The sequence below is a fragment of the Belonocnema kinseyi genome, chromosome 3 (assembly GCF_010883055.1).
Source record: "Belonocnema kinseyi isolate 2016_QV_RU_SX_M_011 chromosome 3, B_treatae_v1, whole genome shotgun sequence".
Classification (NCBI taxonomy): domain Eukaryota; kingdom Metazoa; phylum Arthropoda; class Insecta; order Hymenoptera; family Cynipidae; genus Belonocnema; species Belonocnema kinseyi.
This window is the reverse complement of record NC_046659.1, coordinates 104,897,043-104,914,861: the sequence shown is the minus strand read 5'-3', so window position 1 is coordinate 104,914,861 and position 17,819 is coordinate 104,897,043. Positions and strand designations below refer to the sequence as shown.

The window sequence follows — 17,819 nt, the reverse complement described above, 5'->3', positions numbered from 1 at the left end:
TTTTATTTACAAAAAAAGTTCTTAAGTTCAAAAGAACATTCAGTGAACTGAAAAACTGTGATCGGTAATATAGGTATTTAGCTGTGTCACATGCCCTTAAAATAGTTTTTCTTTTGATTTTGTGAATTCAAAAGCTCAAAATCACAGAAAAACTATTTTCATGAAACTATTCTCGAAATCATTGAAAAATTATTATGATAAAACTATTTTAGACCTTTTTTAAAGTTTAAAAAAAAATTTGATGTGAGAAACTATTTTGATGAAACTAGGATTAATAATCATAGTTTTTCTAAATTTCATAAATTTAAATAATACTTTATCTATAATTTTTTATAATAAAAATTCTCAAAATTATAAAAAAGAAATACATTTTTTTTCAGTGATCTGATTTTTGGCACAACTATTTCAAAACAATACTTAAGCAGACTTTATACGACGATCCTCGAAACATTCGTTAACTCTAATCAAAACATTTTCCATTATATCCAAGGCATTCAAAGCCTGATTTGAAAACCGAATTTTCTCCGAAACAGGCAACATTCCCAAATCCTCTCCACCAACAGTAATCATAACATTATCTCCATTGTCCATTCTCTTCTTCATTTTCCTGGACATCTCCAGCTCCAGCTGCAAATCCTTCACCTTCAATTTCCAATGTGCCCGACTCAAATCAATTCCAGTTCTCAAATTCTTCAGATAATTTCTCTCCAGTTCTTCCGCGTAATCCCAAAATCCCGTCAGGTTATCCTTGTCCCTGATCGCGAGGAATCTAATCAAATTTAAGGCAGCTATAATTTCCTCCGCAATTTCAATTAAATCTGTGGTGCTCCCATGAGCGAGTCTGCAAACCAGAGAGAGTAAATTTTGCAATTTTCTCCCGAGAAAATAGGTACTTGGTGGATTGTCCTCGAGGCATTTGATCACCGAATCCTTGACAATGGCAGTGATAATGCTCAAAAGTCCCGAATGATTCGTGATTTTCAAGAGTTGTGAAATAACTTGATACCTCGTTTGCATCTCGAACAAATCAATATAATTGCGAAAAATCTCCAGCGCCTTTTGTCGCTGTTTCTCAATTTCGCAATAAATCATCACTTGAGTGATACAGGCAAATAATTTCGAATGAACTGTTGAATCGAGCGAGCGTTGTCCGAGGGAATATTTTTCAACTCGAGACATAGCAGCCTCGACGAGATTTAGGCCCTTCGAGACAAGAACGATTTCTTGATTCTGCAGAAAAGTGCAGGCAATGAAAAAACAGTTGTGAAGAATAAATTCAGAATCGTAAATCTGTGGAACTTTTTCCGGAAAAGAGATTATCACGAGATAATAAAAATTCGCATAAGAGAGATCCGAAATTTGCCAAGTTGATTCGAAAAGATTCGAGGCTTCGGGCGATTTTTTTCGACGTTTCTCGCGTTCCGCAATAATTGTCAGAAATCGAAAACAGTCTCCGGTTAATTGACAAATGCTGTTTATTATCGATTCCGAAATCGATTCTTTTTCGAGAAAGCAGAAGGGCTTGCCGAGAATTGAGATGAGCAGACTGAGCAAAAGATCACGAATATTACTTTCTTTACCAAGAGATGCTTCCGCAATAAGAGGTTTCAAAAATTCCATGATTTCTTTGTAAAGATCAATGATTCTGGATTTGTCGCAGGGAATTGATTCGAGGTAGGATTTTATGGTATTGACACACCAGTCGAATGCTCTGCTCTTGTCATCCATTCGGTTTAAACTCACTTTCAAGGGTGAGAGGAGAGCACAAAATTTCACATCATTTTCAAAATTATCCATTTGTTCCAGTAATTCCAAAACAATTTCGGAAGGCTGACATTTTTCGGCGATAATTTGGAGAAGATTCTCGCAGGTTTTGAAAAGTCGAACATTTCCTTCGGCATTCTCGATGGTTAAATGTGGGGAAATAATTTGAACAATATTCCAGGAAGAGTCCTTGAGTAGTTGGAGGTGATTTTCATTGGTGGCGAGGTCCACAGCTTTTGTCGGATCTTCTCCAAGGAGTAAAACTTTAATTTGTTGCTCGAACGAAACCGGTGATTCCAAGGAGCTCATTTTTGAGGACATGCCCGACTCTTCTGTTTTTTCTGAGAACAAACTTTGTAGATATCTTTTTGGTCGTTTGGTTTTATACCCCGAAGCATCGGCTCAAAAAAAAAACGTATCAACATTTTTACGGTCAATGAAATTTAAAAAAATCGAATTAGAATTCTTTGGAAAAATTTCCTGTTCCAATTCAGAATTTTTTTCCTTTTCAAAAATTTCCAGTATTATTATTTTGGATAAATTCCAGTTCCAACTAAAAATTTGAAGTCCCCTTCGAATTAAAAGTTTAATTAGTTTTTTTAAAAAATGGTTTTAAAATCCTTAAAATGCTTCGAAATTTTATTTTAAATTCTGCGAAATTAAAGAGTTTTTCTTAAAATCTTCCACATTCATTTTTGGAATTTTTTTAAATCGTTATAAATCTTTTCAAATACTATCTAAAAATAATTTATTAAAATAAAAAATCATTTTATATTTTCATAAGAAATGTTTTTTATTCTTCTCAAGCCTGTCAAAGTTCTTAAAAGCTTTCTATACTTTTTATTTGAAATTAATTTTCAATTTTTTCAAATCTTCTAAATATCTCTTTAACTTACTCAAATTTTTTCAAAGAATAAAAGGTGTTTAATTATTAATTACTATATTGAAATTCAACAATTTGACATACAAATTAAACACTTAAGCTAAAGAAATTTCCACTTGAGGTAATAAAAACTGAGCTGCAAATGAAAGCAGTCAAAGTGGAACTGATAAATTTTGAAATTTAAAAATTTAAATTTAAAAGTTTTTAATTAAAAAATGTTACTAACATTTTTCAATATGAAAAAATATAAATCCACGTTATCATTTTGAATGGTCAAAATTAAAAAATAAAGGAATAAACTTTAAAATTTTCAAACTTACATAATTTTAAGGAATTTTAAGCTAGAAACATCAAATATTGATAAATTGAAACAAATTTAACTGAACGCTTCTTAAATTAGAAATTAAATTATTTTCTTTTTAAATAGTTTAAATATTCTTCGAAAGCTTCAAAATTTTATTTCAAAATCTTGAGAAATCTAGAATTTGTTTTAAATTGGTTTTAAATTTAAAAATTATTTTGGAAACTTTTTCAGGACTTCTAAATATCTGATAAAATGAATTGGATTTTTTTCTACAATTTCCAGAAAATCTTGCAAATTTTAGAAAATTTCTTCACAATTTAAATGTATAAATAACAACTGAACACTTATTATTTGTAGAAAAAATTTAAGTAGTTTTAAGAGATATTTAAAAGTTTTAAAAGAAGTCAAAATTCATTTAGAACTTGAAGTAATATCGAATAATTTAAAAACTTGAATAAAAACATTTTCTTAATATTCCTAGGAAAATTGAAAATCATTTTTTATTTTGAAAAATTATTTCAACAGATTATTTAAAAAGATTTTAAATTTTGAAAATTTAAATATTGAAAAAAATATGAAAATCACAAACTTTATAAATCTTGAACACTCAAAAAAGAGCGAATTTCTTATTTAAAAAAATGAATAAACATTTTATTCTATAAACAAAAGGAAAGACGATTTTTTTAAAAATAATATACACTAGAAACCCTGGAAATAATTTTCGAGAGCGTTTTTACTTTTTTTTTTTAAATTACAATATACAACTGAATAACACTGATTCTTTCTTTGTAAAAAAAATTTGTTTTTTGCTGAAAATTATATTTTTGACTCAAAATTTAACCATTTCAGTTGAAACAGTAACTATTTTGTTGAAAATGTGTTGCTTTTATTTTCTTGTTAAAAATGTATTTTTAACTAAAAATCTAATTATTGAATTTTTAGATTATATTTTTTCTTGATTGGTCGAAAATTCGACTTTTTTGGTAAAAAAATTCAACTATTTCAGTTGAAGGTTAATCATTTTAATTTCAAATTCATCACTTTGTTTGAAAAAGTAAAGGCTCCTTTTTGTAGAAATTAATTTTCATGGCTCAGATTTTTTTTGTTGCTAAAAATATTTTTTTTTGTATTGAAAATTTAACTGTTCCAGTTAAAGATTTTGGATAAGAACTGATCTTTTTGGTTTAAAAATCAACTATATATCTGGAAATTTGTTATTCTTAGTTGAAAATTCAACTATTTCGCTGAAAGTTCATTTATTTGTTTAAAAATCTGTTTTTGGCTGCTTTACACAAAAAAATTCACTTCCAAAAATATAAATCCACGTTATCATTTTCAATGATCTAAAATGAAGAATCAATCAATGCATTACATTTTTTTGTTAAATTATATCATTTTAAACATTTTAATCTAGAAATATTAAAAAAAGAATAACATTTTTTTATAAACTGAACACTTCTTAAATTAAAAATTATCCTTATTTTAAATACTTTGATAATTCCTAAGAGGCTTCAAAATTTTATTTCAAAATCTTCAAGCCTTTACATGTTTTTTGCCGTTAAAAAAATTTAATTATTTAAACATTTTTTTCAGAACTTTTACACATGCTTTAAAATTAGTCAAATTTTTTTTAAATCCTGCCGAACTAAAAAAATTTCCTTAAAATTCTCCAAATTCATTTTTAATAATTTTGTAAATCTTTTCAAATATACTGTTCAAATTAATTTTTCGAAATAAAAAATAATTTTCAGCTTTCCTATCAAATATTTTTTATTCTTCTGAAGCCTTTCAAAATTCTTAAAAGGCTTCTAAATTTTTTGTTCTGCATCTGCCAAAAATTCAATGTTTAAAAAATGGATTATTTTATACTGAAATAATATTTAAAATTTAATAAAAGCCTTTAACTGTGAATATATTATTTTAAAGTTATTTTAAAATCAAAAATTTTCTCAGTTAAAAAATATATTATTTGCTAAAAAACTCAACAATTTTCTTAAAAAATCATCATTTTTGGTTGACAATTTAACTGTTTTGGTGAAAATTCACATTTTGGCATTGAAAATTTTATTAAAATATTTCTTCGTTGAAAATTCAACTATTTTTTTTTTTTAAATTCCTGTTTTTATTTTTTATTTAAAAGTTCTTCTGTTTAATTTGACTGTTTTTTATTTCAAATTTAAACCTTTTTTGGTTGACATATCTGCTGTTACATTATTCGTTAAAAATTGTTGAATATTCGTTGAAAACCCTTATTTTATTGTTAAAAATTCGTTTGTTTTGTATTTACTGTAAATTTGATTACAATTTTTTGTTAAAAAATTCATTTTTTTCAGTTAAAACTTTATGTATTTCGTTGAAAACTTGCCATTTTTCGGTAGAAAATTTGTCTTTTTGATTAAAACTTCAAGTTTATTTTGTTATAAGTTTAATTATTATTTTTAAATGTTTTCTTGATGGTTAAAATATTAACTGTTTTTGGCTAAAACTGAATATTATTCGTAGGAACAATCAACTATTTAGTTGAAAATCCACATTTGTAGGTAATTTTTTTTTTTTTTTTTTAAATAACCATTTAGATTCAGATTGAAAATTTATTGTTTTTATTTTAAAATTTAAAATTTTTAACTTTTTCGTTAAAAACTGATCTTTACCAGCTGAAACTTCAACCACTTGTTTAAATATTAATGTATGTTGTTGGAAATTCGTCTTTTTGGTTAAAAAATTTCACTATTTTGGTGAAAATCCATATTTTTAGGTACAAATTTCAACTATTGGATCATAAACTCAACTTATTTTGTAAAAAATTGAAGTTCTTTATTCAAGATCTTATTTTTTGGTAAAAACTTCAACTACTTTATTATAAATTCATCTATTTTAAAGAAAATTCATACTTCTGAATTCCAAATTTATTGTTTTTTTGTTGTTGTTAAGTATTCAGCTTTGTTTAAAAAATATTTTGAAAGTTTGACTCTTCGATTGTAAATTCATCTTTGTAGGTTGAAAATTAAACAATTTGAAAATTAGTTGTTTTTTTTTAAAGAGAAGATTACTTTTTTCTTTTTTAAATTAGTTTTTTTATTCGAAATTTAACTTTTTACTTATATGGTTAAAAATCGATCTTTTTCATTAAAAAATTCAAACATTTGTTTTAATTTTTAATTTCAACAATTTAATAGAAAACTCAACTTCTTTCTAGAAAATTCCTTTTTTTTATTGAAATTAATTTTTTTAAATCAAAATTTGACTATTAAATTTTGTTTAAAAATTGATCTTTTTTAGTATGAAAATTCAATCATTGAGGTAAAATTTGATTTTTTTAAATTAAAAAATTCAACTATTTGCTAAAAATTGATATAATTTGTGGAAAATTAATCTTTTTTGTTAAAAAATTAAGAGCTTTGGTTGCAAATTCAACTACTTGTATAAAAATTCTACTATTTTGTAGATAATTCCTATTTTAGTCTTAATTTTTTTGAAAAATTTGCAGAAAATTAGTTTTTTAAAAACTGTAATTAATTTCTTTTTAATGAAAACTTGACTACTGCATTCTTGGTTAAAAACTGATCTTTTTGAAAATAAAAAAATTTGGTTGTAAATTCAATTATATGCTAAAAATTTACGTATGTCATTTGTTAAAAATTCACCTATTTTTAGTAGAAAAATATTTTTTTTGCTAATTCAACTAATTTGATAAAAATTTAATTATTTTGTTGAAAATTGTCATCTGTTTTGGTCGAAATTCAACTTTTTAATTTTATGTTAAAAATTTATCTTTTTCAGTTGAAAATTCAAATTTTTTTAAATTTTATGTATTTTGTTGAAGTCATACGTTTTTTGGAGAAAATTAATCTTCTGGGTTAAAAATTCCAATATTTTATTCAAATTTGATTCGAAATTTTTTTTTCATTCAACCATGTGCTGAAAGATATTCTTCTTTTGGTAGAAAATTAATATCTTTGGATGCAAATTTAACTAATTTGATAAAAGTTTAATTATTTTCTTGAAAATGCATTTTTTTCTTTTTGGTTAAAGTTTAATATTTGTTGTTTGAAAAATTCATCTATTTAAATGAATATTTATTGTTTTTTTTTGGGAAGTACTTTTTTTTATTCAAAATTTAACTGTTCCATTTTTGTTAAAAATTGATCTTCTTGAAAATTTAACTATTCTGTCGAAAATTCACTTTTTTTTTAAATGATTTTTTTTTAAAATTCGAACTTCAACTTTTTAATTTTATGTGAAAAATTGATCGTTTTCAGTTGCAAATTCAACTAATTGTTTTAGGATTTAATACTTGTTTGAAACTCATCTTTTTTTTTGTAGAAAGTTAATTTTGTAATAAATTAATTTGTTAAAAGTTTAAATAATTTGTTGAAAATACGTCTGTGTGCTTTCATTGAAATATAAACGGTTTCTGGTTAATGTTTAATATTTTGATGTTTGAAAATTCGTCTGTTTGGTTGAAAATTCATTTTTGTAGGTAGAAAATTAAACTGTTCAGTTAAAAATTCTATTATTTTACTAAAAATTTAATTATTTTGATGAAAATCTAAGAATTTAAAAAAAATTATCTCTTTTGGATAGAAAATTTGCTTTTCGTTGAAGTTTAATCTTTTTTATTTGAAAACACGACCATTTGGTTGTAAATTTATCTTTGCAGATGGAAAATTCAACACGATAAAAGATTAAAATCTTCGTCTTTGAATATTAATAGTCTGGGAAAACGAAAAATTGGTCTGAAAACATTGAGTGGAGTTTTGAGAAAAATTGGTCTGACAACAAGCAGGGAATTTAGAAAATCACATTTTTCGTCCACCCTGCTTACCCAATGCAATTTTAATTAAAAAATGTGAAAATAGAAATCCAAACCCCGATTTCAGCGCTATCGCGGAAGAATTTCCGAATCAAGAAATTTTAACAGTGATGTTCATCAGATAAAATCTCTGTTTTTACGTTCTTTGAGCCGATGCTTAATTTTTTGACGTATCGCAAAATGTTTATATTTTAGATATTTTATATTCATGTAACACGCAATTTACCAATATTCCGTAAAAAATTTCACTGAAGAGAACAAAACTGCGCAGAACACAGTTTTCGAGGTTAGGCACGATTGATATGCGAAAAATTCAAACGAGTTTAAAAAAAAGAATTTTGTTTTTATGAATTTACACTGTTCACGAGAAGAAAAAATGCGACGAATTTTGTACTGTTCTGAAGAGAAACGTCCACTTTTTATAATATATTCACGAAGTTTTGTATTGAACGATCATGGCGGTTTCAGTTAGAGGGACGCACGTAACTTGAAATGGAAAAAATTATGATTTTAATATCAGAGAAATTCACTTACAATTGACTGACAAACACCTTCGAACCTGGAAAAAATTGTAAACGGCCATATCGGCCAATTTTTGCCGCTGTCAACTGTTCCGAAATGACACTTTTACGTTTTACTTTGTGCTCCCAATTTTGCTCAAAAGTACTGCGCCTGAGTCGAATGAGCAGCCTCATTGGCTCCTTATCGCGCGCTTATTTAAAATGAATAAATATGCAAATCATTTGTCTGCAATTAATAATAATTCTAAAGTGCGAAAAATACAGAGACTTTTTTAAAATTAACATTTGAGACATTTTGCGATTGCAAAATGAGTTTTATTAATTTCACAAGAATAATTTATCATCAATAGTGTATTTGCTTATTTTAATTATTTCAGAGAAGAGCGCCGTTCATAACGAATGAGACTTTCCATGTAACGCATGCGCGATGCACTACTGTTTTCCTTTTAAAGAATAATTTATTTTCGATAAACAATAGATTTGGAAGTAAATAAACTGAGTCTAAACTTAATAATGCAAAATTTATTATATTTTTTAGGACTAATTATTTCCTTGACCTTTATTTAAAATTTTTATCTGACGTTTTTAAACCACGTGGTCTAGCAGACGATTTGTTGGAGCGGCACTAGATGTCGCACTTTGAGAAACATAACCTAAAATATCTAAACAATTTATTTACGCATTTCATTTGCTCCGATTTATCAGTAATTTTCTGAAATTTTTTCTATGTTATTGTGATTTTGTTGGATAAAAATGTGAATGAATGTTTGATTCTAAACTTCAGTTTACTTTAGTGAGTGAAAATGCATGATTCTGACGAGGAAAATTATGTGAAATATGGAACTCCTCTTGATCCCTTGGATGAAGGTTGGTGTCGTTTGTATTTTTTTAATTTTCTACTCCTTTATTTATATTTTGAAGACTATATAATTTTTGTGCATTATTTAATGATTTTTATTGTTACGTTTCGTTTTATAATTTCATGATCGAACGTTTCTAACCTCAAATGTGTTATCCTCTGTTTTAAAAAAAAAGTTATTTTGTTACTAGAAAACAAACACACACTTGTTTCACGCAATTTTTAAATAAAATATAAAATAATAAATCAAATTTTTCAAAAAGGAAAGATTAATTTCTTAATTAAAAAGACAAATTTTCAACACAACTCATAAATTTTAAACCAAATAGTTGAATTTTCAACTAAAACAAACATACATTTTTACCGAAGGTTAAGATTTTTAAACTAAGAAAAATCAAATTTGAACCAAACAATTAAAATTTTATCCAAAAAATCTCAATTTTCTACACAAAAAAAAAAATGTTTTTTTTTAGTAATCACATACATTTTTACGAAATGGTTGAATTTCAATCTTTTAATCAAGTTTTTCAACCAAGAAAACTAATTTTCTACCAAAAAATCGATTTTTTAAACTAAAAAGATTAATTATATCCCAAAAAAGATGAATTTGCTTACTGAATATTTGAATTTTTAGATTAAAAAAGATGAAATTTCAACAAAAAAGATTAATTTTCTATAAAAAAAAAATGGATTTTCAACAAACTTCACAATTTTCCACCGAATTGTTAAATTTTTAAACTAAAAAGGATACAATTTGACCCATAATTTTAATTAATAAATTTTACTTTTCATATAATTTTCAACAAAGAAGATTAATTTTTTTTGTATAAAAGAACACAAATTTTTAACAAAATACATACTTTTTTACAAAATGGTTCAACTTTCAATCAAGAATATTAATTTTCTACCAAAAAAGCGAATTTTTAATAAATCTCATAAATTTTCACCGAATATTTGGAATCGTAAACTAAAAAAAGATAACATTTAAACCATATTATTCGAATTTGTAACCAACAAAAATATTTTTCTATAAAAAAGACGAATTTTTGACAAATTGCATAAATTTTTTGAAAATGGTTCCATTTTTGAATTGAAAAACAGAAAATTTCCATCATATAATTGAATTTGCAACCAATAAGAGCAATTTTCTATCAAAAGAAAGACGAATTTTCAAAAAATTATATTCATTTTTACAAAATGGTTCAATTTTTAAACCAAAAATATTAATTATCGACCCAAAAAAGACGAATTTTTAACAAATTATATAAAGTTTAACCAAATAGTTGAATTTTTAAACAGAAAATGATAAAATTTCATCAAAATAGTTGAAGTTCCAACCTATTGGATTAATCTTATACCGAAAAAGACGAATTTTTATATAAATTACGTTAATTTTGACAAAATGGTTGTAGTTCAAAATTGAAAAAAATCCAATTTTCTACCAAATATTTGAATTTGTAAGGAAAAAGATTAATTTTCTACAAAATAAGACGAATTTTCAACAAAGTTACATAAATTTTTATAAAATGGTTGATCAAAAAGATTAATTTTCTAGAAAAAATGTCGAATTTTGAACAGTTTACGAAAATTCAAATTGAACTATTCCAAGTGAACTTTTAAATATATCTTTTTTTTCGTAGAAAATTAATTTAAATTCGCAAAAACTCACTCCTGCAGATTATCTTTCTAGTTATAAAATTGATTATTTGTTGATATTTAACAATTTTCTTAAAAAGCATTTGTTCTGATTTGTCCTTTTGATTTAAAAGTTCATCTTTTTAGTAGAAATATTGCCTATTTCTTGGATAAAAATTAAAAAATTCAACTGTTTTGTTGAAATTTCAATTATTTCTTAGAAAGTTGATTTTTTGTTTAAAATTTGTATTTTTGTGTTCAAAAGTCAGGTTAAATCTTTTTGGATGAAAATTCAAATATTTTTTTTTATTTTGTCTTTTTTATTTAAAAATTCACCAGTTTTTGTAGAATTTTCATCTTTCTTGGATTTAAATTGAAGGGTTTGGTTGAAAATTCAATCATTTTGTTGAAAAGCCATACTTTTTGGTTAAAAGTTCTCCTATGTTATTCAAAATTTAACTGTTTCGCACAAAATTTGACTTTTTATTTAAATTTAATATTTTATTGTTGAAAAGAGGACTGAAATCTTTTCTGGATGAAAATTCAAATAGTTTGAAAATTTTTTTTATATTGAAAATTAAATCTGTTTTAAAAGAAATTTCATCTTTCTTGGATAAAAATGCAACTGTTAGCTGGAATTTTTTTAAAATGAAAATTCAACGATTAAAAAAATGTAAAAAAAATTTATCTGTTTTAAGAGAAATTTAATCTTTTATGGATAAAAATGCACCCATTTGGTTAGAGAATCCTAAAATTTTATTAAAACCTCAACCTTTTTGGTTAAAAATTCGTCTTTTTGTTTTGAAAATTCAATTTTTTTCGTAGAAACTTTTTTTTTGTAAAAAAATCATATTTTGATCTTGAAAATTAAACTGGAATAATAGAAAATTTTACTATTTTTGTTTTACAACTTTTTTTTTATTGGAAAGTTCATATGTTTTAGTAGAAATTTTATTTTATTTTTTTAAATGAAAATCCAACTTTTTGGTTAGAAATTCTTTTTTTAAATGTATGGTTTTAGTAAAAATGCATATTTTTTTCTGAAAGATGAACCGTTTTGTCGACAATTGAACTGTTTAGTTTACCGTTTATTTAGTGTTAGCCTTATTTTTTAATTTGAAAATCTAATTTTTTAATTTTTTAAGGTTGATCTTTTTCAGTTAAATATCCTCGGTTTTTTTTGTGAAATAAAATAATTTCCTTAATTTGAAATTTCATTTTTCTTGGGTAAAAATGCATCAGTTTCGTGGAAAATTATTTTTCTTCTCTGAAAAGTCATATTTATTGTATGAACATTCTATTTTTCTACAGAAAATTCGTTCTTCGCCTTGATGATTCAACAATTTCCATAAAATTTGTTTTGTTCCTTGATTAAAAAATTTTTATATGTTGAAAATTCGTTTTTTAGGTTTAAAAATTTTTTTGTACAAATTTCATTTTTAGTCATTGAAATATAAACTATGACACTTTTTCGTTGAGAGTTTATCTTTGTAGGTTGAAAATTCGACTATGATGTATGAAAATTTAATTATTTTGTTTGTAAATTCAAGTAGTTTGTTAAACAGCAATTTTTTATAGTAGGAAAGAGAGTTTTTTGTTTAAAATCAATTTATAAATTTTATAAATTTTTATTTAATACTTGTTTTTGAATGTTAATGATTAAGATGAATGAAAAATTGGTAAAGGAAAAATCAGGGAATAATCCATTACGTAATTTAACCCTTAAAGGGCACATTTCCGTAAAATTACATAAAGAGCATACTGGGTGTTAGATACCCAGGGGTATTTAAACGTGTGCTGTGCCGATAGTATTGGATAGTTTTATACAAGAAAATCAATTAATGATGTTTAATCTATCTAGTTTAAGGAGAAAAAGGTTTCATAACAGTTTTTGAAATTGGAAGTAGTTTAAAAAAATCTTTTTTGGAAGAAAAATTAAAAGATGACATCTTTTACTCTAAAATATTATATACTTCCGAGATATGACGCTTCAAAAATAAAATTAGTCTTATAGTGTTCCTTCCAATGAAGGTATTTATTCTAAAAAATAAAAAGCTTCAATTCAAACTGCGTATAAAAATGATAAAAATCAAAATTATGTGAAAATGACATAGAAAATTAAGTTTTCATCTCATTTGTTAATCTGGCGCCATATGTGCCATTTTCTTGAATTTGGTAAGTTTAGTTAAAGCGCAAATATGTCGCTGGGTGTTTAATACCCAGTGTGCCCTTCAAGGGTTAAGCACGGCCCATTTATGAAATTATGAAAGCCTTTTGTATCTTGGCAGACAGTTTACCAAGAAAGAAACCGATAACTCTTCAAGATCAAGTCGCTGTTGATGAATATGGACGACGTAGGTTCCATGGAGCGTTTACAGGAGGTTTTTCCGCCGGATATTTCAATAGTGTGGGCACCCGAGATGGATGGAAACCTCAGCAATTTAAATCTTCGCGGGCCAGTAAAGCCGGGGGAATTAATCAACGACCAGAGGATTTTATGGACGAAGAAGACACCAGTGAATTTGGATTCGCGCCCACAGGAATACGAGCTACCCAGGATTATACGGATGATAACAAAAGAGGAACAAAAAGAGAAAGAGCCCGACAAATTAACGACGGTCCCATTCCTGGAATTCCAGTTTTGCACCAAATTCTTCAGCCCACGAGGTAAATAATCCCCTCAAATTCTCCTTTTTTTATCATTATTATTTAATTACTAATTTTATTATAATTAATTTTATTATTAGTTTATTTCAAAACTTTTTAAAATAATTAGTTAGATTGTTATCTTTTTCAATTGTGATATTATTCACTTTGAAGAGTTAAAAATTAGAAGTGTTTAAAATCGAAGATTTGTGATTAAACATTTTTTTTTTTTTAATAAAATGTGAATATAAATTAATTAATGATGTTTTAAATTTGAATAAGAATTTTTGACAATTTTCGAATTTTCCGATTTTAATGTTAAAAATTGAACTTATAATTTGAAAGTCTCATTAATTAAACAAATTCAAACGCCCGATTGAAACTTTATGAACTATTTTTAATCAAACTTTTTTTTTTAATAACTTAATTTTAAAATAAATATTAAAAATAAAAACGATTAATTTTCAACTGGTGCAGAATAATAAAATTTTTAGTGAAAAAATGTAATTAATTCATTTGAGTTTTCTTCTAAGAAAAGATTTTTCAGTCAAGAGAGACGAAATTGAAAAATATGAAATTTTTAAACAAAAGATGAACTTTTTACCCAGAAAATGGATTTTATGTCAAAAAGAACCTTATTATATAAACAGATATCTTATTTTCAAATTAAAACGATCAATTTTCAACCAAAAACTGAACAATTAAATTTTCAGTAACAAAATAAATTTGAAATTTAAAAAACAACCAATTTTATTTATTTTTATGACTGAAATTTTTATAATTTTCGATTTCATATTGCAGTTAAAAAAAATAATACCCGGGAACTTACAAATTTTCAACAACAAAAATGTGTCCAACTTTAATTTCAACCGTTTTTTAAACGATTAGTTAAATTTTGGTCTTTTTAGGAAAATTGAGAAAATTATGAAAAATGAATGTGGAGGATTTTAGGAAAATTGATTTAATTCGTCACGATTAGAAAAAAAATCAGGAATAATGTTAGAAAAAATTTGAATTATTTTAAAAGATGTTAAGAAGTTCTTGAAAAAAATTTCGAAAATAATTTCGAAAATAATTTCAAATTTGGAAAAAAATATAACAACATGTAGATGTTTCAAGATTTTGAAATCAAATTTCCGAAAATTCTAAGGATTTTGAAACTGTTAAAAATAAAAATAATTCAACTTTTAATTAAAGAGGTTTTTTTTTTATAAAAACTGTTTCAAGTTATATTTTCAACTTAAAAGTTCAAGTTTTTTGTATATTTATTTTTTATTTTTATGACTTCAAAGTTCAACAATTTGGCTAATTTTTGTTCTTTCTTCACTGAAAAATCTTTCTTGGTTGAAAATTAAACTCGTGTTAAAAAATCGTCATTTTCGTTTGAAAAATTATCTCTTTTAGTAGAAAAGTCATATTTTTTGGTTGAAAATTCAACTCCTGGGTTAAAAATTAAATTAATATGAAAAAACCTAATTTTTTAAATTGAACAGTCATATTTTTTTTGGAAATTCTTTTTGGTAGAAAAGTAATCTTTTTTAGTTAAACATTCAATTATTTGGTTACAAAATTATATTTTTTGGTTGAAATTTAAATTTCTGGATTGAAAGTTGAACTAAATTGTAAAAATACATTTTTTTTATTGAAGATTCATTTTTTTGTTTCATTTTTATATTTTAAAAATTCAAATATTTTATTGGAAATTCTACTTTTTTGTTGAAAATTTATCCGTTTCGTTCACAAATTTATCTTTCTTGGTAGAAAAGTAATCTTTTTTTGATTCAACATTTATTTATTTAGTTCAAAATTCAAGTATTTGGTTACAAATTTATATTTTTTGGTTGAAAATTAAACTCAGGGGTTAAAAGTTGAACTGTTTTGTGAAAAATAACTTTTTTTTTTATTAAGGATTCATCACTTTCGTTGAAAATTAATCTTTTTGGTAGAAAAGTAATATTTTTTAGTTAAAAATTCAACTATTTGATTATAAAGTTAGCTTTTTTGGTGTAAAATTCAACTCCTGGTTTGAAAATTAAACTAAATTGAAAAAAACTTAATTTTTTAAATTAAAAAATTATCCCTTTTTTTAATTGAACTATTTGATTAAAAATTCATCTTTTTGATTAAAAATTTTATCTCTTTTGGTAGAAAATTCATCTTTTTAGGTTAAAAATTCATTTATTTAGTTCAAAATTTATCCATTTGGTTAAAAATGATATTTTTTGTTTGAAAATTAAATTTATGGATTGAAATTTGAACTAAATTACAAAAATTCATTTTTTAAATTAAAGATTCATATTTTGTTTCTTTCTTCTTTTTTAAAAATTCAATTCTTTTATTGAAAATTACCTTTTTTGTTAAAAATGTATCTGTTTCGTTCACAAATTCATCTTTTTTGGTAGAAAAATCATCTTATTTGATTAAAAATTTATTTATTTGGTTCAAAATTCAAGTATTTGGTTGAAAAGTTATATTTTTGGGTTTAAAATTAAACTCTTGGGTTAAAAGTTGAACTAGTTCGTGAAAAATAATTTTTTTTTATTAAAGATTCACCTCTTTGGCTGAAAATTTAAATATTTTATTGAAAATTAATCTTTTTAGGTAAAAATTTAATTATTTAGTTAAAAATTCAACTATTTGGTTAAAACTTGAATTAATAATTTAATTAAAAATGCAACAGTTTGGTTAAAAGTTTCCTTTTTTGGTATAAAATTCAATTCCTTGGTTGAAAATTAAATAAACTTGAAAAAAACCTAATTTTTCAAATTGCAAATTCATCTCTTTTTTGAAAATTTAACTATTTTATTGAAAATTAACCTTTTTGGTTAAAATTCCAGTGGAAAAGTCATATTTTTTTGTTAAAAATTAATTATTTAGTTAAGAATTCAACTATTTGGTTAAAACTTGAATTGATTTGTAAAAAAATATTTTTTTTTTATTGAAGATTCATCTCTTTCGATAAAAATTGAACTATTTTATTGAAAATTAATCTTGTTGGTAGAAAAGTAATCTTTTTTTTGGTTAAACATTCAATTATTTGGTTTAAAAAATCTATTTTTTGGTTAAAAAATTATCTTTTTTGGCATAAAATTCAACTCCACAGTTAAAAATTTATTAAACTTGAAAAAAACCTAATTTTTTAAATTGTAAATTCATCTCTTTTTTGAAAATTTAAATATTTTATTGAAAATTAATTTTTTTGGTTAAAAATCCAGTGGAAAAGTCATATTTTTTTGTTAAAAATGTAATTATTTATTTGAAAATTCAATTATTTGTTTAAGACTGGAATTAATTTGTAAAAAATATTTTTTTTGTTCGAAGATTCATCTCTTTCGATAAAAATGGAATTATTTTGTTGAAAATTAATCTTTTTGGTAGAAAAGAAAGCTTTTTTAGTGAAAAATTTAATTATTCAGTAAAAAAATCAACTATTTGGGTAAAAATTTATCTTTTTTGGTATAAAATTCAATTCCTGGGTTGAAAATTAAATTAAATTGAAAAAAAACTAATTTTTTAAATTGTAAATTCATCTCTTTTTTAAAATTTAACTATTTTATTGAAAATGAACTTTTCTGGTTAATAATCCAGTGGAAAAGTCATATTTTTTAGTTAAAAATTTAATTATACAGTTAAAAATTCAACTATTTGGGTAAAAAGTTATATTTTTGGTATAAAATTCAACTCCTTGGTTGAAAATAAAATAAAATTTTAAAAAACCTAATTTTTTAAATTGTAAATTCATCTCTTTTTGAAAATTTAACTTTTTTATTGAAAATTAACTTTTTTGGTTAAAAACGCAGTGGAAAAGTCATATTTTTTTGTTAAAAATTAATTATTTAGTTAAGAATTCAACTATTTGGTTAAAACTTGAATTAATTTGTACAAAGTACTTTTTTATTGAAGATTCATCTCTTTCGATAAAAATTAAATTGTTTTATTGAAAAATAATCGTTTTGGTAGAATGTTAATGTTTTTTAGTGAAAAATTTTAATTATTCAGTTAAAAATTCAACTATTTGGGTAAAAATTTATCTTTTTTGGTATAAAATTCAACTCCTGGGTTGAAAATTAAAATAACTTGAACAAAACTTGATTTTTTAAACTGAAAATTAATATCTTTTTTCTTAAATTTAACTATTTTATTGAAAATTAACTTTTTTCTTGAAAATTAATTTTTTTATTTAAAATTTTATCTCTTTTGTTAGAAAAATCATACTTTTTAGTTCAAAATTCAAGTATTTGGTTGAAATATTATATTTTTTTATTAAAATTTCAACTAATAAAAAGTTAAAGTTAAAATTTTATTAAATTTTATTAAATTCTATTAAAGTTAAAATTTCAACTATTTGGGTAAAAATGTATCTTTTTTCTGTAAAATTCAACTCCTGGCTTGAA

General features: G+C 23.8%; 3 protein-coding genes across 3 annotated transcripts in view; 1 reads left to right on the top strand and 2 right to left on the bottom strand.

Moving 5' to 3' along the window:
- The window catches only part of LOC117169527 (ubiquinone biosynthesis protein COQ9, mitochondrial), a 40,303-nt gene extending 31,876 nt beyond the window's left edge, over positions 1–8,427 (bottom strand). Inside the window, exon 1 of the mRNA XM_033355948.1 lies at positions 8,299–8,427. Within this exon, the coding sequence (XP_033211839.1) occupies positions 8,299–8,347 (49 nt within the window). The 5' untranslated portion in view covers positions 8,348–8,427. The remainder of the gene's footprint in view (positions 1–8,298) is intronic.
- Positions 404–2,110, bottom strand: LOC117169526 (glomulin). The gene has a single exon (XM_033355947.1). The coding sequence runs from the start codon at positions 2,083–2,085 to the stop codon at positions 418–420; it is 1,668 nt and encodes a 555-aa protein (XP_033211838.1). The 5' UTR covers positions 2,086–2,110; the 3' UTR covers positions 404–417.
- A 508-nt stretch (positions 8,428–8,935) lies between the features above and the next one.
- The window catches only part of LOC117169218 (G patch domain-containing protein 1 homolog), a 17,856-nt gene continuing 8,972 nt past the window's right edge, over positions 8,936–17,819 (top strand). The window contains exons 1-2 of the mRNA XM_033355474.1: positions 8,936–9,152; positions 13,068–13,446. Coding sequence (XP_033211365.1) covers positions 9,089–9,152; positions 13,068–13,446 — 443 coding nt within the window. The 5' untranslated portion in view covers positions 8,936–9,088. The remainder of the gene's footprint in view (positions 9,153–13,067; positions 13,447–17,819) is intronic.

Bases quoted from the DNA above. Each gene is read 5' to 3' on its own strand.
- LOC117169526 (XM_033355947.1), bottom strand. From the start codon at position 2,085: ATGTCCTCAAAAATGAGCTCCTTGGAATCACCGGTTTCGTTCGAGCAA.